Source organism: Chelonia mydas, chromosome 26 (genome assembly GCF_015237465.2).
Source record: "Chelonia mydas isolate rCheMyd1 chromosome 26, rCheMyd1.pri.v2, whole genome shotgun sequence".
Taxonomy (NCBI): Eukaryota; Metazoa; Chordata; order Testudines; family Cheloniidae; genus Chelonia; species Chelonia mydas.
In genome coordinates, this window is record NC_057859.1 from 14744509 (window position 1) to 14768782 (window position 24274).

Consider the following 24274-nt stretch of genomic DNA (forward strand, 5'->3'; position numbering starts at 1 on the left):
AGGTCTTGAGAGGTGGACTATGGTGTGACCTTGCACTCCACATGCTTCATAAAAACAGGTTTATAAGTGTGAATATGATGGAACGGGAATAAGCTTCATGCAAAAAGTCTCTTGTAAGGTATCATTACAAAGCTTATGATCTACCGAGTGCGGTCATCCTATTTGTACGTATGTATCATTCTTGTGTCTAAAACTAGGAACATGAAGGATAACTCTGAGGTCCTATTGTAGTTATGCAAATTGTACCATTGTAGTGGGCCATTAATGGTGGTTTAAAATCTTGATGGCTCCCATTGACTAGGACAACTGGTTGTAAATGGTTTATTTACCTGCAAGCCTTCCTGTGTACACGCGGGCCAGCCCTGGAAGAATGGAGGGGGTCTCACAGGACATGTGAACATGTCACCTGATACTGGAATCCATCTTAAACCTGGTACTTTTCCATTCAGAAGGAGAGGTGGGAACCCAGAAAGACAAAAGGTTCCCACCTTGTGCCAAAGATATAAAAGGGGGTGGAAAAGAACCAAGTGGGGTCCCAGTCATGAGAAAACCCCTGCTTTTCACCTAAAATGCATGCTGGAACTAACAAGGACTGTACAGGGGAAAGGATTGGGCCCAGACTAGGAAGGAGTATAGTCTGTGAAAGAAGCTTATTGGAATATCTCTAAGGGTGAGATTTACCTGTAATCAGTTTCTTAATGTATTAGGCTTAGACCTGCGTGTTTTGTTTTATTTTGCTTGATAACTTGCTTTGTTCTGTCTGTTATCCCTTGGAACCACTTAAATCCTACTTTTTATACTTAATAAAATCACTTTTGTTTATTAATAGAATCGCAGAATCATAGAATATTAGGGTTGAAAGGGACCTCAGGAGGTCATCTAGTCCAACCCCCTGCTCAAAGCAGGACCAACACCAACTAAATCATCCCAGCCAGGGCTTTGTCAAGCCTGATCTTAAAAACCTCTAAGGATGGAGATTCCACCACCTCCCTAGGGAACCCATTCCAGTGCTTCACCACTCTCCTCGTGAAAAAGTTTTTCCTAATATCCAACCTAAAACTCCCCCACTGCAACTTGAGACTGTTACTCCTCGTTCTGTCATCTGCCACCACTGAGAACAGCTGAGCTCCATCCTCTTTGGAACCCCCCTTCAGGTAGTTGAAAGCAGCTATCAAATCCCCCCTCATTCTTCTCTTCTGCAGACTAAACAATCCCAGTTCCCTCAGCCTCTCCTCATAAGTCATGTGCTCCAGCCCCCTAAGCATTTTCGTTGCCCTCCACTGGACTCTCTCCAATTTGTCCACATCCCTTCTGTAGTGGGGGGGGACCAAAACTGGACACAGTACTCCAGATGAGGCCTCACCAATGTCATAGAATCATAGAATATCAGGGTTGGAAGGGACCCCAGAAGGTCATCTAGTCCAACCCCCTGCTCGAAGCAGGACCAATTCCCAGTTAAATTGAATAAGTCGAATAGAGGGGAAGAATCACTTCCCTCGATCTGCTGGCAGTGCTCCTACTAATACAGCCCAATATGCCATTGGCCTTCTTGGCAACAAGGGCACACTGCTGACTCATATCCAGCTTCTCATCCACTGTAATCCCCAGGTCCTTTTCTGCAGAACTGCTGCTTAGCCAGTCAGTCCCCAGTCTGTAGCACCCGGTGCTCCTGCCAGGGCCCCGATGGCCAGTGACTAATCCGCCCCTGCAGTCTGACAGCTCTATTCCGAGTGGGACGCTTGGTCTCATTTTGGGTTTGTCTTGGCTGTCGGCATTTTCACGTCACTGGATTGTCACTCGCTGTTTCTGACGCTGCTTGCTGGGACCTGCAATGCTCCGCGTGTGCCATGACTCCCGTGGCTTTGGGAACAGGACGCCCTCTGTTCAGATCCCTTCCCTTCGTGCCTTTGCTTGTGTCCATGGAATCGCGATGCTGGGTGTGGCATGAGATGCTCCCAGCCGTTTACCAACAGGAAAGAATTCAGCTCATCCAAGCGCCTTGCCAGGGAGGGAAACACCTCAGAAAATGGAGGCACGGAGGGCCTGGGGGGTATCTGCCGAAGGGCACCCTGCGGGTTGTCCAAAGCCACATAGAACCCAGGGCTCCTGGCTTCTTTTGCTGAGTGTTAGCCCTAATATCGAGAAGCCCAGAGTTTAAAGGGAGATGATCCCGCCACTGGTAACAGCTTAACAAAAATCCTCCCACGTGCTAATTACTTTAGATTCATCTTCAGTCCTGATCCTCCACGGTGAGGAGAGACGCTCTCAAACCCCTCTGGAGCCATGGGAGCTGACAAGGGGCTTGACCCCTATTCCGAGGTGCAGGCTCGGGTCCTTCCAGCCCATGCAGCTCCCCTGTCCGATCCCCAGCGCCCGCAGTGCCCATGGATGGCAGTGGGTGCTTGGGGGTGGTGCCCCCTCTCAGATCGGCCCGGACAGTTGCACAGGGCGGGGATGGGAGAAGCGGTTTCTGTTTCTCCACGAAGAGCCAGCTGTGAACTCAAAGCCTCATGACAGCTCAGTCAGCAGCACGGTCTCCCAGCTCCGCCAGCTCCTAGCCGCGGCGCTCCGCTGCCCGCTGCTGGTGAGTGCAGGGTCACTGGGGGAAGAGGTGGAATGGGGGTGGGCCGGGGCTGGAGCAGGGGGGAAGGCTAAGACGTGGGGCAGAGGGGGTTGTCTGGAGCCCCACACTCCCCCAGGGATGGCCCTGCCCCTTGCAGTGGGCGCAGCCCGCGTGGGGTCCGGCCAGGGGATAGGGCTGGCCACCGGAGCTGGTGCTGCCACGTATGCCCCAAATTTTGTGGTGCCCTAAGCAGCTGCGTATTTTGTGTATGGCTAGGGACGGCCCTGGCTGGGGTAACTGGGACTGCCTGTCTGTGGCTAGCCGAAGTGGGAAAGCCAAGGCCTGGCTTCACCGTGCCATTCCCACAGCTTCCCAGCAACCTCCATGGAGGCCCTCCAGTGTGAAACGAACGGGAGCAACCCAGAGGCCAGCCCAGCCCTGGGTGTCAGCCCAGCCCAGCCCATCGGCCTCGCAGCCCAGGTAAGAACGTCACTGAGGCTGCGTCTTCACTAGAAATGCTGCTGTAGCCACTCACTGCAGCGCTGGAGGGGTTCGCCCATCGGCGTAGGTGGTCTACCTCCCGGAGCAGCGGTAGTGGGCGCTGTTTATGCCGGGGGCTAGGCTGGCTTAACTATGTTGCTCAGGGGGTGGATTTAGCGGTAGACTGGCTTGAGGCTTTCAAGGAGACGAAAGCCTGGTCCACACTAGAAAATTAAGTTGACTTATCCCCAGTGTAGCCAGCGCTCGGTACCGCCTCTCGGGGAGGTGGAATCATTACAGCAGGTACTATCGCTGTGGAAGCACTGCAGCCGCCCAGCCGCAGCATTTCAGGCGTACACAAGCCCAGAGCTGCCAAAAGATCGGCTCTGGTTCAACGAGGAATGAAGTCAGGGAAGTGCTACGTTCGACAGGAGGGCAGAGATGATCCCAATGGTCCCTTCTGGCCTTGGAATCTAGCGACCCCTGACCAAGAATGATGATTTTGATTATACTCTCAAAGCCACCTCTCTGAGGAAACAGCCACACTGGTCCTGTATTGGTCAATACTGCCCATGCGTCGCGTTCAGCTCTCATCAGTCAGGCCCCCCACAATGACGAGCTTGCCTCCCACTCAGTCAGTGTGGTGGTTCTGTTTATTGGCCTTCTGGTGTTGGAGCCGTCCAGGGCTGCATTCAAAGCTTTTCCCGTCAACCACAGGGAACGTGCTTTCGAACGGAACGAAAGCGAGCGACTCCCGTGCGACCAGGTGACACCAGGAGCGGGGCTGCGGAAACACGCTAACTAGCGTGAGAGCTGGCGAGCGCGGCCCCTCGCACGGCTGTTGGCGCTGCAGGGCCCCAGGAGGGAGCGCCGGGAGGTGGGGCCTGGCTGACCTTGGCCGTGTCACTTACGATACGGCCCCACCCCTGCAGAAGTGGCCCGTAATCTGGAGCGTCTCCGTCTCTGGGCCTCCGACTGCGGATGCCTTGAGCCTGGCTGAGCCCCTCGGCCCCGGCCGGTTCTCCTGGCGGGCCAGGCCGGGCCGGGCCTTGCTCTCCCTCTGGCTGGCATCACGCCGGGCCTCGCTCTCCCTCTGGCTGGCATCACGCCGGGCCTCCCAGCGCCCGTCTCGACTGAACCTCGCCCCCCCGTATTGCCGCAGCACCTCGGGGTGCCAGCCGGGGGCAGCCCCGGGTGCAGGGCGCTGCACGCAGACGGGCCGGGGGCGGGTGCGAGGGGCCGGGGGCCAGCACTGGGTGGGGGGGGGCCATGTGGGGGAGGCAGCGGGGAGGCCCATCCCCCCTCCCAGCTGGGTCCTCCTCGCCTCTGGGCCTCTCTGCCCCCCCCCTCGGGTGAGCGAGTGACGGACCTGCCGGGGGGCGGGTCACCCCAGCGGGGGGCGGGGCCAGCGGGCCTGTCCCCGCCCATCCTCCATCACGTGGCAGGGAGCCGCCCGCCCGGCCGAGCCTCGCTTCCCGGTCACGTGACGGACGGAGCGGCGCCGACCGGTCACGTGAGGCAGCAGGGTCGCGGTCCGCGCTCACGTGTCCCGGAAGTCCCGCCCTGTTTCCGGCCATCTCCCGGAAGGAAGCGGCCGTCGGCGGGCGCCCGGCTCAGTCTGTCCGCTCGCGCCATGGCGTCAAGGTTACTGCGTGTGTGCGGCGCGCTGCGGGCCCTGCGCCGCCCCCCGCCCGGGCCGCTCCGCGCGCCCGGCCCCGCCCCCGCCCGCGGCCTGGCGGCTGGAGGTGGGTGAGCGCGCGGCGGGTCCCCCGGGGGCTGCCGGGTCAGAGCGGGCGGGGCTCCGCGGCGCGGCCTGGGGCGGCCCCCCCGTGGGGCGACGGGGCGGCCCCGCCTCTGCCCGGCCGGCTCATGAGCCCCCCCGAGAACAGCCCGGGCTCCGAGCTCGCGGCCGGGCTGCGGGCGGGGCCGAGCCCGGGGTTTGAGAGAGACTCGGAATCGCTGGAGCCCGGCACGCGCGGGGCTGGCGGGGGGGCCGCGGGGCTGGGGCTGGGAGCGGGGGGCTGGCGGGGGGGCCGCGGGGCTGGGAGCGGGGGGCCCGGAGGGAGGCAGGGGACGGGGGGCTGAGGGGGGGCCACAGGGCTGGGGCTGGGAGCGGGGGGCCCGGAGGGAGGCAGGGGGCTGAGGGGGGGGGCTGGCGGGGGGCGGGGCGGGGGGCCTGGAGGGAGGCAGGGGATGGGGGGCTGAGGGGGGCCACAGGGCTGGCGGGGAGGGGCCGGGAACAGGGGGCCGCGGGGCTAACGGGGGGCCCGGAGGGAGGCAGGGGACGGGGGGGCTGAGGGGGGGGCCGTGGGGCTGATGGGGAGGGGCCGGGGACAGGGGGCCGCGGGGCTAACAGGGGGCCTGGAGGGAGGCAGGGGACGGGGGGCTGAGGGGGGGCCGTGGGGCTGACGGGGAGGGGCCGGGGCTGAGGGGGGGCCGCGGGGCTGGCGGGGAGGGGCCGGGGACAGGGGGCCGCGGGGCTAACGGGGGGCCCGGAGGGAGGCAGGGGACGGGGGGGCTGGGGGGGGGCCGTGGGGCTGGCGGGGAGGGGCCGGGGACAGGGGGCCGCGGGGCTAACAGGGGGCCTGGAGGGAGGCAGGGGACGGGGGGGCTGAGGGGGGGCTGCGGGGCTGACGGGGAGGGGCCGGGGCTGAGGGGGGGCCGCGGGGCTGACGGGGAGGGGCCGGGGCTGAGGGGGGGCCGCGGGGCTGACGGGGAGGGGCCGGGGCTGAGGGGGGGCCGCGGGGCTGACGGGGAGGGGCCGGGGCTGAGGGGGGGCCGCGGGGCTGACGGGGAGGGGCCAGGGCTGAGGGGGGGCCCGGAGGGAGGCAGGGGACGGGGGGCTGAGGGGGGGGCCGTGGGGCTGATGGGGAGGGGCCGGGGACGGGGGGATGCGGGGCGCCCGTGGCAGTGGCGATCTCTACCCCGCTCCCCTGGGTCGATGCTCCGTTTGGCTCCTGAGGGTGAGGCCGTTCCCGGGTGTCCAGGGCAGGGGTTCGGACATGGGTCCTGGTGCCAGACCGACTCAGCCCAAAGGTCCGTCCAGCCCCGTGTCCTGTCCGCCGGCAGCGGCCAGTGCCCGGCGCTTCAGAGGGAATGAACGGGGCAACTTCCGCTCCAGCTTCTGGCTCTCGGAGGTTTAGGGACACCCAGGGCACGGGGCTGCGTCCCTGCCCATCCTGGCTAATCCCCATCGGTGGACCTGTCCTCCGTGAACTTCTCCAACCTTTTCTTTAACCCTGTGATACTTTTGGCCTCCACAACAACATCCCCAGGCAAGGAGTTCCACGGGTTGACTGTGCGTTGGGTGAAGAAATACTTCCGGCAGATTGTTTTAAATCTGCTGCCTCTTAATTTATCTGGGGCTCTGTACGCACTGCAGTCTGCACTGGTAGAAATTTTGTTGCTAATTTACACGGACCCGCATGGCGGTGGGTGCGCACAGCGCTGCGTTGGCAGGAGAGCTTCTCCAGCCAACACAGCTGCTGCTGCTGCCCCTTGTCTTAGAGTGTCCGCACCAGCCGCGACCGCCGCATGGCCGCATCAAGGCAGCGCTGCCGCTGTGAGCTCTGTGGTGTAGCCACAGCCTGGGTGACTCCTGGTTCTTGTATTAGGTGAAGGGGGAAATGACATTTCCCTAGTCACTTTCTCCTCACCAGTCAGGATTTTATAGACCTCTATCATATCCGCCGCTCAATCCACTCTTCTCCAAGTCCCAGTCGTCTTAATCTCTCCTCATACGGAAGCTGTTCCATACCCCTAACTTTTGTTGTCGTTCTCTATACCTTTTCCAGTTCCAGTGTATCTTTTTGAGATGGGGCGATTCATTACACACATTGAATCTATTTCCCCATGTTAAGTGTCCTCCCACCTTCTTGTCAACTGTCTAAATGGGCCACCTTGATCATCACTACAAGTTTTTTTTTCTCAATTAGCCTTACTCCACCTTTGCATGTTCTGTGTGTGTGTATATATGTGTGCGTGTATATTTTCTTACTATATGTTCCATTCGATGCATCTGATGAAGTGAGCTGTAGCTCACGAAAGCTTATGCTCAAATAAATTGGTTTGTCTCTAAGATGCCACAAGTCCTCCTGTTCTTTTTGGAATAACATTGTTAGCTTTTTTTTGACGGCTGCTGCACGTTGAGTGGATGTTTTCAGAGAACTCTCCACAGTGACGCCAAGATCTTTCTTGAGTGGTAACAGCTAATTTAGACCCCATCATTTATAGGTATAACTGGGATGATGTTTTCCAATGTGCATTACTTTGCATATATCAACATTGAATTTCATCTGCCATTTTGTTGCCTAGTCACCCAGTTTTGAGAGATCCTTGTGTAGCTCTTCGCAGTCTGCCTGGGACTTAACTATCTTGAGTAGAGCCCTCTCCCTTCTCCTATGTCACTGGTACCTACGTGTGCCACAACCACCGTCTACTCCCCAGCACTGCACATAAGCCTGTCTGGATGTCTTGAGAGAGCTGCACCCTTTGCACTTGGCGGGCAAGTCCCCCTGCGATGCTCCCGGTCATCACAACCCAGCTAGATTTCTAATGATCAAATCCCTTGTTGCTATTTATTACCCGTCTCTTCTGAATAACTGGGGGTCTCCTCAGTGTGAGAGGAGACAGTGACACGCCTGGAAGGAGGGTCCCAGTTATGGGATGGTTTCCCTCTGCTCCTGCCTGATGGTCTCCTGCCCTGGGACAGCACCTCCCAAGCAGCACAGAGGTGTGCGTGGAGACCTGCTTTTGGGGTGGGAGGGATCCTGTCCATGACAAGAGGGTTATCACGCTCTGCTGTTGTCTTTATCCCCGATGCCCAGGTATCCCCAGCGACGAAGAGCAAGCGACAGGGCTGGAGAGGAAAGTCATGCAGGCCATGGAAAAGGGACAGGTGAGCAGAGCTACCCTGAAATGGGTCTCCTAATCCAGTACCTTCCCACCCTCCCTCTTCCCCACTGATACGCCATAGTCAGCCTCTTCTCTAACCCAGCTTCCTTCATTCACTGTTACCAAGCCGGTGAACCACTGCACCATCCTCTTCCTCCCCCCATGGTGCTCCTTACCTCCAGGCAGGGGGGCGGGCGGGCGGCCAGTCTCACTGTGCGACAGGCAGGTTAAATCACTGACAGCATTCGGTGGAGTTTGGGGGTGCAGGGCTGGGGTTAGGCCATGAGGGGATCCTGGTTTTAGAATGACACAAGCTGAGCTAAGCAGGAGCTCCATTGCCACCCATGTCCCTGGGGTAGCACCGCTCGGTGCCGCGTGGCATGGGACCAGCTTCCCGAGTTGGGCTGGCGGCGCCGCTCCTGGGCGTGGGAGCAGAGCCAGGGCGCAGTGCTGGGGGATGTGGGCTGGTGGCCCAGTCAAAGCTCGGGTCTGGGGCAGAGGCAGGTGCAACAGCAGACTGCCTCCCTCACTCCCTGGCTGATGGTCCTGCGCTCCCTGCAGGATCCCTACAACATCCTCCAACCAAAGCGCTATGCTGGGACCAAGGAGGATCCCAACCTGGTCCCCTCCATCTCCAGCAAGAGGATCGTGGGCTGCATCTGTGAGTGACGCGTCATCCAAGGCGGGGGGACAGAGGCTCTGGGCTGACCAGTGAACTGCCTTCTTCAGGGCACCCCGTGTGGCGGGAGGGCCTGGCGCTGCCGGTGCTCAGGGGAAGTGGGGAGTGGCTGCTGGCTTCGGACAAGGCTTCACTCTGGTTTCCAGGGCCAGTGGCTGGGCCTCTGAGCAGCCTGGGGGTTCCAGCCTGGCCCCAGAGCTGTGGGAGCTGGGCCAGCTGGAGTCGGTGTTTCCTGGCCTGAGGAGAGGGAGTAAAAGCCAGGATGCCTGGGTCCTGTTCCTGACACCTGAGTGTGGTGGCCTGGCTCCGCTGCAGAGTGTGCCAGGAGGGCACACTGCACTGCTGTGGGGGAGCCCATCTCCCTGAATAGCAGCTGCTGTCAGCCCCCATCCGGCCTGCTGATTAACAGCCCCGCACTCCACCCCGGTGACCTCAGACTGTCTAACCCCCTTCTCCCTGCCCAGGTGAAGAGGACAACAGCTGCGTGATCTGGTTCTGGCTGCACAAGGGGGAGCCCCAGCGCTGCCCCTCCTGCGGTGCCCATTACAAGCTGGTCCCCCACCATCTGCCGCACTGAGAGAGTGCCCTGACCCCCGTGGGACCCTCCTGTCTCTGCTCTGTGGGACCCCAGGCCGAGCTGCCTGCTGCTTTACAATGTCGTGTTGCTTCTTGGAGCCAATAAAGAGTTGCTGTGTTAAAGGCGTTGCCTCTACCCATGTCTGGCCTGCTTCCTTAGCCCCAGTGTCCAGGCCAGCCTGCTGCTACGCTGGGCACGGGCTGGAGGGGCCCACTGGCGCTACTCTCCCCAGCAACCTCCCTCTGCCCTGCAGCGGGGCATCTCCTGTGCTGGCCTCAGTGGGGCACTCCCCCCCAGCTGCATTCGCTCATGGCTCTGCCGGAGGGTAAAGTGAGGCTCTTGCCGTGTGCCCTGGGGAGCCCTGGGTGGTGTCGCTCAGCAGGGGAAAGAGCCAGCAAGGGCCACAGTGCAGCTGGCCCGGGCTGGAGAGAATCGTAGGGGAGATGCCAGGCTGCCAATCCTTGCCAGGGCGAGTGGAGCTGTCCCAGGCCCTGCAGCAGGAGCTAGGTGGTTTCCTGGGCCGAGGGCAGGAAGTAGGCTCAGGCATGTTCCTAGGGCCTGGTGTTCTCAAAGCCCAATGCCAGAGTTTGCACTCAACCCACTACACCCGTTTCTGCCCCCTGGAGACGGGCTCCCACGGGCAGGGAGCTTGGCCCCAGTGGGGGCTTGAGAGAGGAGACCCCAGCCCTGCTTTGGCTTGACACCTTGTGTGTAGCCTCCAGCAGAGCCCCTGCTCTAAGAGCAGCCCCTGCCCCCCAGGCACAGCCTTCCTCTTCAGACCGCTCTGCTTACAGCAGGGGGCAGCCACTGTGCCCAGCCCCCTGCAGCCGTGGGGAGGGGGTGTGTGGCTGAGGGGAGTACTGCTGTGCCCTTCTTAGGCCCCCATGGCTCTCCAGCGCCTCGAGCAGGGCTAGGTGTAGCTACCCACTGGGCCCAGCACGGATGCAGCGTGTTGCTCAGGGTAGTGTCTGCAGCCTGAGTAGGGACAGGCCTGGAAGCTGGCTCGCGTCCTCCCTGCACTGGGTGGGGGGAGCAGCCCCTTGCTGAGCTCTGTGCGGGGCAAGGAAGTGAACTACACAGGGCAGTGCCTGGGTCTGGTGACTGTGGGGATGGGAGGGGCCCAGCAGCACAGTGCAGAGGGAGGTAGCCAGGGGAGCTGTGCTGGGGCATTAAAGGCCACGTGCCTCCTGCTGCAGGGCTAGTGGGGCTCAGGGCAGTGGGGGGCTGGGTCCTGAGCACACAACGCCCCAGTGCCACCTTGTGCACCTGAGTTGTGGCTAGTTGAGTGAGAGGAACCCTGGGTGTCTCCCTCAGCTGCTCCCTACAGCATAGCTGGGGGGGGGCAGGGCAGGGCAGCCCTTCTCCACCTGGGGGCACTGCACCCCCCACAGCCAGGTGCATTCCTATCCCCTCTGGCATGTTTGTGGGTACAGAGCAGGCTCCAGGCTCTCTGCTGTTTGGGCTGGGGCAGCCCGTGCTGCCTGTCCTGGGCTGTGCTGCAGGGCTGGTAAAACCGGGCAGCCAGCGGCTCCTGCCTCCCTCCACAGGGCCCAGCAGTGGGGAGCGCCCAGCTGTGCTGTCACCAGGCCTCTGGGCTTTGGCCCAGGCAGCTGGGGGAGGGTGCTGGCTGGGGCTGGGACTGCTCGGGGTGGGGGGGTTCCATGGGCAGCAGCACTGCCCCCCCAGACAGCTCTGCCCAGTGCAGCTGGCCGGGGGGGGGGGGGGGGGGGGGGGGACTGGGGCAGGCAGAGACTGGGGCAAGGTCATTTAGGGTTGGGGGTTGCAGGGAATGCAGCTGCTGCTCTCCCCAGCCCAGGCTAACTGCAGCTGCTCCCACCCAGCTGAGCACAGAACCTAGGCCCATGCAAGCAGCAGCCCCTCACCCCCAAGCTTTGGGGGGCCCCCCACTTGGCAGCAGCTGCTTGGACCCCAGAGACCTTCACCCACCCAGAGCTTGGCTCAGCAACCCAAGAGGAGGTTGCCCTCTTGTGGCAACTTTGACACTCCCCTGGGGATGCACAATGGGGACATTTTGTGCACCTCCCCCCCCCCCCCACCGGTCAGTCAGGCATAGCAATTCCCCCTTCCCCCTCTGCTGCTCAGCACAGCCCTCCTGGGGGCAGCAGGAGAGGGGCACACAGCCCCCGCCAGTAGTTCTACCTGCTGCCAAGGGAAAGGGGCAGGGGGGAGAGGGTTAAGGCCCTGGCCAGCATGCAGGAGAGCTGGGTGTAAGGCTCTGCTCTGGGCCAGGCACAGCTGGGCCCCAGAACCACAAGCCCCCAGGGCTACTCCTTCATCCAGCCCCCCTTGAGCCTGTGAACAAGGCCCATTGCCAGCCAAACCAGCTCCTCTTACTTCCCCCGCCAAGCTGGGGGGAGGGGCTCTAGGACAGACACACAGGGCACAAGGGGTTAATTTATAATTATTACTATAATGAATTTACAAAAAAAAATACAGGCAACTGTGTTCAGTTTTGTACATTGCAGCCAGGCGTGGGCAGGGGCCTCCAGGGGTCCGGGGCACCGGCAGCCGCTCAGCAGGGAGGTACCGGGAGAAGCCGAGATCCAGACACAGGCCGCTAGCCCGGGGCAAGAGAGCTGAGCTGTGCCCCGCCAGGTGCCCCACAGCCCCTCGCCTCGCGCTGGGGCGAGTGATTGAGTTGCTGCCCTTAAGGAAAAGTTCAGGGGTTCACCCCTTTCCAATCCAGGGTTGGTACTTGCCCACAGGGCCAGGCCCGCCACTGCCCTGGCCCCAGAGACCCCCTCCAGGCACAGGGCAAGGGGCCATGGCTACCGGCAGCTGTGATGTGGCTAATGCCGGGGGCTAGTGTAGCACCACGAGGCAGCTGCTCTCCAGGCTTTGATCACACGGCTCTGGCGAGCTAGGGGCTGTGACTCCAAGGCTGCAGCCGGGGCTGGCAGCCACAGCCCTGCCTGGGCCAGAGCCAGCCGGACCCCAGCTCGCCTCCACAGCGAGAGGAATCTGCCCCCATTGGAAGGAGCTTGGCCCCAGCACGGCCCGGAACGGGGGGGGCCGAGCCCACCCATCCTTGTGGCACCAGGGCTTTGCTCCAGGCCTCTGGGGGTGGCTCCCACCCCTCCTGAGCAGCAGGGGCTGAGGGCGGCCAGGGGGCGCTGGATCCACGTGCCCCAGGCGGGCTCTCCTAGGGCTAGAACTAGGAGCCCCATCTACCCTCAGGCCGAAGCCCAGCTCCCATGGGGTCGCTGCCCCCACATGCCCTTGCTGGGCTTCCAACGATCACTAAGCAGGCTAGGGCACCCTGGCCCCTCAGGCTGGGGCACTGCGCAGGGAGGGGCGGGCGGAGGCCGCGCCCATCACACGAAGCCCCCGGCCACAGGGGCTCTGAAGGCACCAAGGGGTCGAGGGCTGAGGCTGCCAGCCTCCCCACAGGTGCAGGGTGCGGCCAGGGCAGCAGGGATCAAGGCCAGGCCTGGGGGCCGTGTGCGCACAGATGAGCGGCTCGGAGGGGTCCAGCTGATGGGGGGAGCGAGGGGGCTGACAAGGCCCCGGAGCGGGGCTGGTGCTAGCAGCCCTGGATTGGAAAGGGGTAACGGGAGGACACGCCCAGGCCGAGCTCCCCCACCCACCAGCTGCCCGCTGGCCCCGCACCCTAGAACGTCTTGCGGTGGATGGCCCGCGCCCCGTCCTCCTCGTACTCCTTCTTGGACACCCACATCTTCTTGAAGGTGTCCAGCGAGGCCAGGATGGAGCCGCTGCAGGGGAGAGCCAGAGTCACCAGGGGCTGGGGGCACATGCCCCCCCCTCCCACAGCCCTGCGGGGACAGCGCCCAACCAGCTCCCGACCCACAGGGGGCAGAGGGGCTTGTCACCCCCACTCTGGACAGAGCAAGTCTGCCCTGGGCCCAGCACGGCTCCCTCTCCCAGTCAGGGTTTCTCCTGGTCCCTGGGCCACGCAGAGGGCACCCACGCTAGGGGCCCCTCCCGCAACGGCACTGGAGAAGTCTCCCCTTCCCCCAGCGGGCGGGGCGGGTCCCAGAGCAGGGGGCCAGGCCCTGGGGCAGCCACTCACCCGATCCACGTGGAGTACAGCCGCTCCTGCGGGGCAGAGATCTGGAAGGAAGCAGAGGGTCAGTCCGGAGCCCAGCCTGCAACAGCCCCCCCCAGGAATGGGGCTCAGCGCCCAGCTGACGGGTCTGCCCTGCTGTGCACACCCCCCATCACACAGCCCTACCAAGGCACCCCATCCTTGGGCCCACCCTGATCACGGGGGGATTCCCTCGAAGCCCCCTCCCTCCCCCCAGATCCAGGGGGCAGCGCCTCGGGACTGTTCCCAGCATGGCCCAGGAGGCTGAAGTCGCTCGGGGACGTGCAGGGAGCCGGGAGAGCAGCAATGAGCTGTGCCCAGGGGGCAGGACTGGCCCAGGCTGTGGAGCAGGCAGGGGGTTGGACCCAGGGCAGTTTGCGCCACGCACACCGTAGCTTTGTGCCCCGGGGGAAGCAGCGGTGCCAGGGTAATCACAGCAGGAGGGGCTGGGCGTGAGGGAGGGGATCCAAGGGGAAAGGGGTGCTGGGGGGGCCCCTGGGCATTGCCAATCCTCACCTTAATTTTGACATCCTTTGGGGCGAGTTTCTTCACCTCGCTGAGCAGCCGGTCCCCAAACCCTGAAGGGGGAACACGGGCGTTAACCCAGCTGCCTCAGAGACAGCCCCCAACCTGCCCCCACCCCACAGGGGTCCCCATGCAGCAGCTGGAAAGCCGGGCGCTAGGGCGCCACCCTATGGCCCTGGGGGAGCGGCATGGCAGCCCCTGGCTTCAGGTACCAACCTGGCCTCCCCGGGGACGAGGAACCAGGCAGCTGCGGGGGGGGCTGGCGAGTGTTACGCCTCCTGCTGCCTCCCACAGGGAATTACCCCGTTCTCGGCCTCGCCCCAGGGCTGCACAGCTGGGCCCCAGGGGTGAGGCTCCTGGAACACAGGCCGGGTCTGGGGGCAGGAGGAGGCTCCCCACCCCCAGGAACTGAGCTGTGTGTCCGCCTGGAAGGGGGGCCGAGCGCTCTGCTCAGCAGTCAGCACTAGGCCGCGCTGCCCAGCAGAGGCTACCCCGAGGAGCCAGCTGGCCCACCGCTTTCCACGCCGATTGCCCAGCGCTTGATGAGAGCCCAGCTCCAAACCGGCCAGCGTCACCCCAGTGTGCAGAGACCCCGGGCAGGGTAAGGGGCCTTGACAGATTCCACCCGGGAGCGCCAGGCACTATGGGAGGAGGGGCGCGGCCGGACCATTGCGTGGCCAGTCGCCGGCACAAGCTCAGGGAGTCCCAAGCTGAGGTGAGAGCGTCCTCTAGTGGGCAGAGCTGGGTCCTGACAGGGGGAGCACATGACTCAGTTTCCCCCTCTGGATGCTGAGGGGTTCCCTGCCTCCCCTAGGGACTGAGGGATCATCACTGCTGGGAAAGGCAGGGGGTGTCGGGGCCCTCCCACCATGCTATCTGAGCTCACGGGGGAGCAGGAGGGACGCTTCCCGGGGGGCCCTGATGGCATCCTGCCTCCATGGGGCAGAGCTTGTGAGGTCATCAGAGACCCCACCCTCCTGGCTGCGCTGTCCCTAGCCAAAGGGTCAGGAGAGTTGGAGCCAGTCGCTCACTAGACATGCCGAACGGATCCTTCTCAGCCCTGCTGGACGCTCTGGGAGGCCCCCACCCCCATCAAAATCCCTCAGCGGGGCAGAGGATCCACAGCGCCCCCCCAATCCCAAAGAAGGGGCCTCACCCCAACACCCTCCAATCACAGCAGGGGGAGCGGCCAGCAGCAGAGGCTCAGCCCGAGGGTCAGGAAGGAATTGCCCCCCTGCCTTGGAGGGCCGAGAGGGTCAGGGGACCCCTGCCACTGATGGCCAAGGCGCCAGGCTGGCCAGGCCACGGGCCATGACCAGCCCCCAGGCGCCGTGCTGTCTGGGCCAGGGGAGGGAGAGCCTGGCTTGGCCTCCCACAGAGGGGACAGGGCGCCGAGGCCGTACCTTTGAAGAGTGTGGAGCCGCCGGACAGCACGATGTTGGCGAAGAGCGTCCGCCGCAGGTCCAGGTCGGATTTCTGGATAGCAAAGGCCAGGACCTCATGGATCCCTTCGCTCTCGTCCCCCACCAGGTCCGGCTGGAAGAGCAGCTCAGGGGCTCGGAAGCGGGCCGGGCCCACCTGCCAGAGAGCAACGTTAGTCCCGCGCCGCAGGGTAACGGGGCCCCGCTCTCTGGGGCTGCAACTCTGGGCTCTCACCAGCTCCTACATCTCTGCCTTGGCTGCCCCAGGATCTCAGCCCCCAGGAAGAAGCTCTGATCCCCGAGACACGGAGCACCGCGTGCCCAGGACACCGTGTCACCTAGCCCCAGCCGCCAAGCCAGGCCCGGCTCCCGCAGGCCCCACACACAATCCACCAAACCCAGCCCCAGGCAAGGGGAGCTCCCGGCCAGCCAGCGCCCAGAGCCACCAGGGCACAGAGATCTCCCGCCCCCGACACTTACCTCCAGCGTGCTCCCGTCTGGCAGGCTGTAGTGCACCTTCTCCGTCTCCAGCGCCTCGTCCTTCTGGGGGTTAATGGACAGGTAGCAGGCCCGCTGTGCCGGGAGAGAGCCGGTGAGCGGCCGGGCCAGGACTTCCCCTGCCCCCCTCCCCGCCCCAGCCATGAGGCTCAGAGCCTGAGCCGGCAGGAACCCCAGCCTCCGTGTCACGACTGGGGCATAGACAGGCAGGGTCTTGCCCCAGGACCCCCAGCAGGGCAGGTCTGAAAGCTCCAGCGCTGGGCTAGCCCTCCGGCCACCCGGCAGCGCTCGGCACGGAGAGTGGCGCATGCCTGGCCCTGGCCCAGGGGGATCCTGCAGCGAGGCCCAGCCCCAGGGCAGCTCCCTGGCTCCCCCCGTACCTCCTTTATCATCTTGACCACCTCGAACTCGGCCGAGGTGTGGAAGTCGTAGCCCTCCTTGCGCAGCAGCAGGCGGAGGTAGCGTGAGACGTCCCGCCCGGCCACGTCCACCCGCATGATGGAGTGCGGCATGGCGAAGCCCTCGTAGATGGGCACCGCGTGCGTGACGCCGTCCCCCGCGTCCAGCACCACCCCCGTCGTGCGGCCCGTGGCGTAGCTGGAGCAGAGGGAGACACCAGGAGCCCATGAGCTCGGCCCCGCTGGCGCTTTGCGATCCCCAGAAAGGGCCCGGCACGGTGGCGTACGTCAGATCGCCCCTTGCAGCCCGAGAGCGCCGAGACAGCACAGGCCCAGCGAGGCCCGGCTTCATCCCCCCACCAAGGGGCAGCCACCTCTGGGGAGCGACGAGCAACTACCGAGCAGCACCCAGCCACGCGGCGCCGGCAGGCCGTTCAGGAGCCCGGATTAACTGCCGTGGCAGAGGGTCGGTCCCAGGATGCTGCGGATTCTGGGCCAATCTCAAGCAATCCGGGGCTGCTTCCAAACCATCCGGCAAGGCACACACCCTGCTCCCTGCCGCCCAGCGCCCCCATCACCAGGTCAGGACCCAGCTCTGCCCACTAGAGGGTGGGGGCTGGCACTGCCTGTGAGGGGAGAGCACCCTGGTGTTCCCAAGGCTCCCCATTGCTGCAGGGGGGCAGGGCCCGGTACTCACAGGCTGAGGACGGCCTGCATGGAGATGAAAAGCGCTGGAACGTTGAAGGTCTCGAAGAAAACCTCAGCCGCCTTCTCGCGGTTCTTGCAGGGGTTGAGGGGGGCTTCCGTCAGGAGAACCGGGTGCTGGGGGGCAGGAGACCCAGTTAGCAGAGACGGGGCTCCAGTGGGACAGGAGTCACCCCCAGGCTTGGTCCACAGCCACCCCCCCACCTTCCCTGCTGCCCAGGGAAGCGCCTCATGCCCAGGCCTGGGCAGGGGGTGCCAATGCTCCGGAGTCTGGGACCAGGTGCAGCTGGGGACCCACCTGGCAGAGTGAGCCCAGGTCAGCAGGGGGCCGGAGCCACTCTCCTGCAGGTTGCCAGCTCAAACCCAGCCCAGACGGGGGGCTGAATTCATCTCCCCACAGTCACTCAGTGCCTGGGTGATGCGAGCTGGGGGGGGTCTCAGCCCAGGTGTCCAAGTCGCCACCCCCCATTGCACTAGGTAGCCCTGGCCATTGATCCAGGCAGCCGGGCAAAGGACAGAGGAGAGAGACTGAACTTGAGGGGGTGTGGGGGGAGAACTAGGCCACTCCAGGGCTGGGGGACAATGGCAGGGAAGCTGGGCCGGGTGCCAACTGGACCACGCTCGCTCCGGGGCGGGGAGTCCAGCACGAGGCTCACGCTAAGGGGATTGTGCAGGGTGGATGGCCCCATGCCCCCCAGCACCCCACTGGGGTTCAGCTCAGGTCCCGGGGACAGTCCCTGCCCAGCCCCCGGCTGGGACAGGTCTCATGTCTAGCCTCAGCCCAGACGCAGCCGCCCCAGCTGCGTCCACCCCAGAGACTCAGCCCTGGGCTGCCAGCAAGACACGTGATGGGGAGACACCCCCTGGGGATCTGGCCACCCTGCAGCCCGTTACCTCCTCGGAGAAGGTCTGCAGCTGGTCTTTGGAGTACACGTACTGCCAGATCCGCTCCATGTCGTTCCAGTCCCGGACAATGCCGTGCTCCATGGGGTAGCGGATGGACAGCAGGCCCCGGTGCTCCTGCCGGCAGAGGGAGCGAGCGGACCCGGGTCACGACACACCTGGAGCGGGATGCCAAGGCAGAGAGGCCTCCCCGGCAGCACAGCGCCCCCTAGTGCCACCCTGGGGCATCGGGGCCAGCCCTGACTGAGGGGAGAGCGCCTCACTGAGCCCCCCAGCAGCACAGCACCCCCTAGTGCTACCCTGGGGCATCGGGGCCAGCCCTGACTGAGGGGAGAGCGCCCCACTGAGCCCCCCAGCAGCACAGCGCCCCCTAGTGCTGCCCTGGGGTCGGCACTGATGCTGAGCCACCACCACACTCCCGCTAAGGGACACAAGTCCTGTCCCAGTCTGGCGTGGGTGGTGAGGCCGGGTGTGGGTGTCCTGGGAGACAAACCCACCGGAGTCACTCTCCAGGCCGGGCAGCACCCCCGGGTTCAGGCCGCAGGGGAAGGCAGGCTGGCCAGGGTGAGCCCAATGGGACACACTTTCTGCACAGCTCCCACAATGCACCTGGCCGCTGTAGACTGCTGCGTGTGCTTGGGGAACTGGAACCTTTGACCCCAGCAGCTGCCAGCTGGAGATGCCCCCTGCCTGTTCAACCTGTGTCTGAAGCCTGGGGTGGGAGGGAGCTGAGCGCCCCCCAGAGGCCGGAAGGGGCTGGGCTGCACATTTACCTCTGCTTTGGGGCCGATGAAGAGATCCCCCTCCAGCGCCCCCGCCATGACCCGGACGTGCTTTGGGCGCCCCACACTGGCGAGAGAGAGAGAACCAGTTAGTGGGGCTGCAGCTCACATGGCCCCCATCTGCCCAGCCCCACTCCCACCCGCCCCAAGGGGAGGAGATGGGCCTCGCTGTTGCACTTGTGGGGCCAGAGAAGTCAAGGAGCCAACAGACCCCACCCCCAACTCTGGGGGGCAGATCAGCTGGGGGGGGCAGGGGAGGGGTGAAACGACGAGCCCCGGCCTAGGCGGGCGTGGCTGGCGTCTTGCCAGTGTCAGACAGGGGGAGCAGCACAGAGCAGGATCAGCATCCCAGGGATGACTCCGGCTCACAGGCACCCAAGCAGGCCTGGCCCTTGGGGCCAGCCCAGCCCTCCTGAGCCACCCTGGCAGGCTCGCCCCTTCTGGGGGAGCTCTGATCCTGCCTGGGGTGAGGGAGCCCAGCAGGCCCCTGGGGCCCAGAACAAGGCCAGAGCTGTGCAGAGACTGCGACACCCCTCGGCCCCGGAGCGGCTAGTCCCCTCCATGGGAGCAGAGCCTGGCAAGGGATGTTTCCAGCATTTAGTTGCAATGGGGGGACCTCAGGCTTGGTGCGTGAGATGTGTCAGGTTCCCGGAGGCGGGGAGGGGCTGGACAACTGCAGACAAAGCCTCACACGTCCTGGCTCTGCTCCAGCACCGCCCCCGCAGACGGCCTGGGGGGCACTGCATGTCCCTCCCGCGCCACGCCCCGGTTCTGGGCACAGCCCCCCGCTGGCAGGGCGTGGCCAGAAGTGGCCCACACAGAGTTCTGGGCCAGGAAGCGGAGGGCAGGGCGGCAGGCGGCTCCCTTCACAGGGGCCCTGATCTGAGAATCGCAGGAGGCCCAGCTCAGGATGCTGGTGGAGGTGACACACCGTAACACACCAGCTCTTTCCGACACAGCCCCGCGCTGGGCGGCAGACAGGCAAAGGCATCGGGGGAAGGGCTGAGAGCCCGACTAGGGGCACAGCCATAGCTCTGCTGACACATCCGTCCTCGGAGATCCCCACTCAGCTCTCGAGGGAGGGGCTAGGACGCCCCACTCCCCAGGTTTTAGGGCCTGATGCTGCTCCCGCTGCCTTTGCTGGAGTCTGTGGTGTGACCCCGCTGTGGATCACTCGCCTGGCGCGGGGATAATGGCCAGACGCTGCCAGCAGAACCCCCGTCCGGGCGGAGATACTCACTAGTTCGGGAAGCAGTATTTCGGGATCTGGTCGCCAGCAAAGCCAGCCTTGACAACCCCAGAACCCTGGGGAACACACAAACAGCTGTTAATAAACCCCTTTCTGTGCACCCAGCTCAGCCAACATGGGTCCCAAGACCTGTGAACGGGGACCCCCAAGGTACAGCCGGCCCAGGGGTCAGAGCGCTCGCCTGCCGCTTGGGAGCTCTGGGCCCAACTCCCAGCTCTGCCAGAGGCTCCCTGCATGTCCCTGAACAAGGCCTTTATTCTCCCTGGGTCTCCGCTGGAGAACAGCCCGGCCCCCAGGCGTGTGAGGAGGAACACATCCGAGATCTGAGGCACTCAGCTACCACACTGATGGCGCCCAGCAGCCCTTCCGCTCGTTAGAGCTGAAGCTAATGACGTTTCTCCATCCAGGCAGGCTGCTTTGGGCACTTCCCTCCTGCTCCTAGTCAGTTTAACTTCTGTGGCTCAGGGATCACAGCAGGATCCCGCAGCCCCTGGGTCACCCCTTGTGACGCTTCTCGGGGCTCCCCGAGGTGCCTCGCCACCCCCTGCTCACAGCGGGAGGGAGCCTGGCTGTGCCCACCAGGGGAAACCCCCCAGAGGAGACCCCAAACCTTGTTCCACTGGCCCGCCCGGTCCCTTGTCCCCATGGCACAGCAAGCTGCTGCCTCCCTGGAAGCTGGGCCCACAGCACTGGTGGGCCCTAGTCCAACCCCCGCCTTGCACGGGCTTCACCGTGTCTCTGGGAAAACCAAACTGAGGCTAGTTAACAGAGCCTGAGCTAGAAAGTCCCAGAGAAGCCCGTGTAAGGGGCTGGAAACTAGAGCTGAATTACGTGTTCTCCTTCACCGGTAACCTCCAGCCCACACCATCCATCTACCCAAAACCCTGTGCGCCACGGCTCGGCATCAGCCGAATCAGCCGAGCTGGGTTCACATAATAGAGCAGACCCCCAGACTGTGAGGAGGGGGAGGATGAGCCCCTGGCCGCAGGGGAGGCCCCCCTGCTGCTGTACAGCTCCTGGGGCAGCCCCGGGGACCCTCGGCAGCCCCAGTCACAGGAGTGAGTGAGTGGGGCTGTGACGGTGGGGCTGCAGTGGGCTCCCTGCACTGCTGGCGATGCCTGTCCTTGCAGGCACAGGGAAGGCTGCAGTCTTGGTGGGTCTTCGTTCTGCCCCACACCTTGTGCCTACAGGGCTCAGGTGCCACTGGCCCTGCGGCAGCCCAGGAAGCCCTCGGCAGCCCTGCTGTCACAGGAACGAGTGAGGGGGGCCAAGCAGAGACCCCCAGCCAGGACTGGGAGGAGGAGGCAGATATGGCCCATGAGACCCGGCGCTCCAGTTGATCCAAACGCTTGTTTAAAACCCATAAGCTAAATGGACACTCTCGGGCTCAGTCATCCCAAGTCTGTCCCCAGGCCGAGCCGCCCACCTTCCCATACTCTGTCCCCGGGCCGAGCCTGGCTCATGTTGTCAGTGACCAGAAGAAGAGCCCTAAGTCCTGACGGGCCACAGCCCCACTCATGGGCCTGGCAGCATTCCTTCCCCTCTGCAGTGCCAACCACTCCAGCAACGCACTTTCCCAGCAGGCGGGTCAGTCGCTATTCTCACTTCCCAAATGGAGAAACTGAGGCACTGAGAGGGGAAGCGACACACCCAAGGTCACATGGAATCAGTGGCAGCGCCAGGAGTAGAATCCTCCAAGTGCCAAGAACATAAGAGTGGCCAGACTGGGTCAGACCAACAGTCCATCTAGCCCAGTGTCCTGATGAGTGGCCAGTGCCAGATGCTGCAGAGGGAATGACCAGAATAGGCAATCAGCAAGTGATCCATCCCATCATCCAGTCCCAGCTTCTGGCAGCCAGAAGCCTAGGAACACCCAGAACTTGGGGTTGTATCCCTGCCCATCCTGGCTAATAGCCATTGATGGACCTATCACCCATGAATGTATCTAGTTCTTTTCTGAACCCAGTTGTAGTCTTGGCCTTCACAACATCCTCTGGCAGGCAGTTCCACAGGTGGACTGTGCGTTGTGTGAAGAAATGCTTCCTTATGTTTGTTTTAATTTATGCCTGTTAATTTAATTGGTGACCCCTGGTTCTTGTGTTACGTGAAGGAGTAAACAAGCAAAGACCACCCCTGCCCCGCTGAGGGGGTCCCGCCAGTGGAGCTGGCTAAGGACAGAGGTTTTCTGCAGCTGCAGCCCTGGGGCTGGCTGCACCCACCCACCCGGCGGAAGACAAACCCCACAGCACACTTCCTGGAAGCCAAGCCTGCGCTGAAACTCCCTTTGAATGAGGAGGTTAAGCTGAATGTTGCATCTCAGCAGCAGCCGCTGCAAAACCCCACTGTAAACTCAGCAGCCACCTCTCTCCTGCCAACCTCCCAGGAACGGCTCCAAAATCCATCTCTGGCTCGCCCGCTTCTCCTTGCCCCATTACAAACGATTCACAGCATGAGCAAGCAAGAACTCTTCCCCAGCCACACCCTGTCTCTACACACGCACAGTGCAAATCCAGCTGTCTGACACCTTCTGGGCACAGGAACACAGGGAGAGCCACACTTCCAAAGCAAATCAGCCAGAGTTAGCCTGCTCTGTGTCCCTGCTGTCACATGCAAAGGAGAAACCAGGCATGTGGTATGCTACACGCAAGGAAGTCTTCACCCCACCCAGCTGACATGGGAACGTCAGAGGACTTTGCTTGACATATACAAGTTTGCCACCCTGTCTTGTAGCACCAGGTGTCATAGAAGACCTAAGGATGAGATGCTTTGGATTAAGGCTTGGCTGGCTCTAAACACCCGATGCATTGTAACCCAGAGCATTGGGATCCACAGAGGAAGAAGATCAAATGACAGCTTCTCCAAGGCAGCGTGCAACTGGGTCTCCAGAGCTGCAGATCCAGTGGCCCACAGACTCCGAAGCGGGGACACATCAGCGCTTGCTGCTCCGAAAGCCTGGCCAGATTTCTCTTGCCAAATTCCGCAACTGAAACGCGCCACAGATTCTGACCCGGTGCGGCTCTGGGGAGCCGCACACAGCAAAGAGCTGCTCGCAGCAGGAAAGCAGAGGCCATTCAAAAAGACAGGATGGTTCTAAGCCGAGGGACCCGCCACACTGAAGTGAGAGAACTGGATGGAAAAGTTAGCTCAGCGTAATCAACTATTCAGCAGCAAGAAGAAATGGCTGTGAGGCTTGACAGGACAGGGAGGAGGGTGTTACACTGCCCCAGGGCAAGCCCCCCGTCCCCCAACCAGAGGCTGAATGCTTCGGGAGGCCAGGGGGAGCAGTGTGGGCAGAAAGCCCTGGCCCCCCGGCTGTGGCTGAGGGGTTCCTAGAGATCTGTGGAATGGGGTATTTCGAGAGGCAAGGAGGGGTGCGGCCTGGGGGAGGCGATGGGGCCTCCTGTGAAGTGACCCCTGCACCGAGGCCTTGGCGAGCCTGTAAGGCAGAAGCAGCATTTTGCTCTGGGGTCCGAGCGGCGACACGGCCAGGCCTTTCCGCGCAAGGCGCTGTACGCGACAGGGGTCAGGCCATCAACGTGCTGCCGGGGCAGGCCGGAGAGCGGCAGGAGAGTCGTCAACACCGGGGGCTTCAGGCGGGGCCGGCTGGGTCGCAGCCGCCTTGCGCTCCCCGCGCTGGGGAACCCCCCGAGCCCCTTCCAGCGCAGCCACGCCAGGCCCCTCCCCCATCCACAGTCCCTGCCCCAGAGACCCTGCGAGTCCACAGCCGGCGGGGCAGGGCGGGGCGCGTCCGATGGGGCAGGGCCCGGGGGGGGGCGTCCAGACATGCTCAGAGCCTCCCAGTCCTCCCACATCGTGCCCCAGCGACCCCCCCCGGCCCTGCCCCCCCCGCTCGACCCCCCTGGCCCTGCCCCACGGGGCCCCCAGGTCACTCGTAAGCTCCTCAGCCGCCCCCCGGGCCCTGCCCCCCCCCCGCTCCACCCCCAGGCCCTGCCCCCCCCCGGCCCTGACCCCCCCAGCCCTGCCCCACGGGGCCCCCAGGTCACTCGCAAGCTCCTCAGCCCCCGGCCCCGGCCCTGCCCCAAGGGCCCCCCCCCCCCCGCGCTGCCCCCCCGGCCCTGCCCCCCGGGGCCCCCCGGTCACTCGCAAGCCCCCCCCGCGCTGCCCGCCCCCCCCGGGCTCACGTTGTCGATGACCACGGGCTGGTTGGCGATGATGTCGTAGGACTCCATGGCGGGGCCTGGCCGGGGCGGGGCGGGGCGGGGCGGGGCCGCCGGGCGGGGGACGCGGCTCCGGGCTCGGCTCAGTCACACTCGACGCTGCAGCCCCGCAACCACCCACCCTGCGCAACCAAACCGGCCCTCGGGAGCCGCGCAAGGGGCGGGGCCCCGCGTAGCCAATCAGCGCCTCCCTTGGGCCCGAGTGACAGACGGAAGCCGAAGGAGGCCGCGGGAGAGGCGGGGCGACAGGTTTGACAGCCGTCCAATGGGACGCGGCGGCGGGGGCGGGCCTTCCGCATCAAGCCTGGTTGCCCGGCGTAGAGAGGGTGACGTCATGGCTCCGCTCTTAAGGGGCCA

The 24274-nt window shown here is 63.8% G+C and overlaps 2 protein-coding genes across 2 annotated transcripts; one reads left to right on the forward strand and one right to left on the reverse strand.

Moving 5' to 3' along the window:
* The first annotated feature begins 4626 nt into the window (after positions 1-4626).
* Positions 4627-9327, forward strand: LOC114022126 (cytochrome c oxidase subunit 5B, mitochondrial). The gene is made up of 4 exons (XM_037886493.2): positions 4627-4788; positions 7870-7940; positions 8498-8597; positions 9080-9327. The coding sequence occupies exons 1-4, from the start codon at positions 4677-4679 to the stop codon at positions 9190-9192; spliced, it is 396 nt and encodes a 131-aa protein (XP_037742421.1). The 5' UTR covers positions 4627-4676; the 3' UTR covers positions 9193-9327.
* A 2276-nt stretch (positions 9328-11603) lies between these two features.
* Positions 11604-24139, reverse strand: ACTR1B (actin related protein 1B). The gene is made up of 11 exons (XM_037886288.2): positions 23882-24139; positions 19731-19795; positions 18482-18557; positions 17700-17825; positions 16798-16922; positions 16083-16299; positions 15685-15777; positions 15187-15361; positions 13775-13836; positions 13244-13284; positions 11604-12926 (listed from the first exon to the last, which is right to left on the reverse strand). Exons 1-11 carry the CDS (start codon positions 23927-23929, stop codon positions 12824-12826), a joined length of 1131 nt encoding a protein of 376 aa, XP_037742216.1. The 5' UTR covers positions 23930-24139; the 3' UTR covers positions 11604-12823.
* Positions 24140-24274: the final 135 nt, after the last annotated feature.

Coding starts and splice junctions, on each gene's coding strand:
- ACTR1B (XM_037886288.2), bottom strand. CDS start 23,929: ATGGAGTCCTACGACATCATCGCCAACCAGCCCGTGGTCATCGACAAC. Junction 18,558..19,730: donor AAATACTGCTTCCCGAACTA/GTGAGTATCTCC, acceptor CTCTCTCGCCAG/TGTGGGGCGCCCAAAGCACG. Junction 16,300..16,797: donor ATGCAGGCCGTCCTCAGCCT/GTGAGTACCGGG, acceptor CCTCTGCTCCAG/CTACGCCACGGGCCGCACGA.
- LOC114022126 (XM_037886493.2), top strand. CDS start 4,677: ATGGCGTCAAGGTTACTGCGTGTGTGCGGCGCGCTGCGGGCCCTGCGC. Junction 4,789..7,869: donor CCGCGGCCTGGCGGCTGGAG/GTGGGTGAGCGC, acceptor CCCGATGCCCAG/GTATCCCCAGCGACGAAGAG. Junction 8,598..9,079: donor GAGGATCGTGGGCTGCATCT/GTGAGTGACGCG, acceptor CTCCCTGCCCAG/GTGAAGAGGACAACAGCTGC.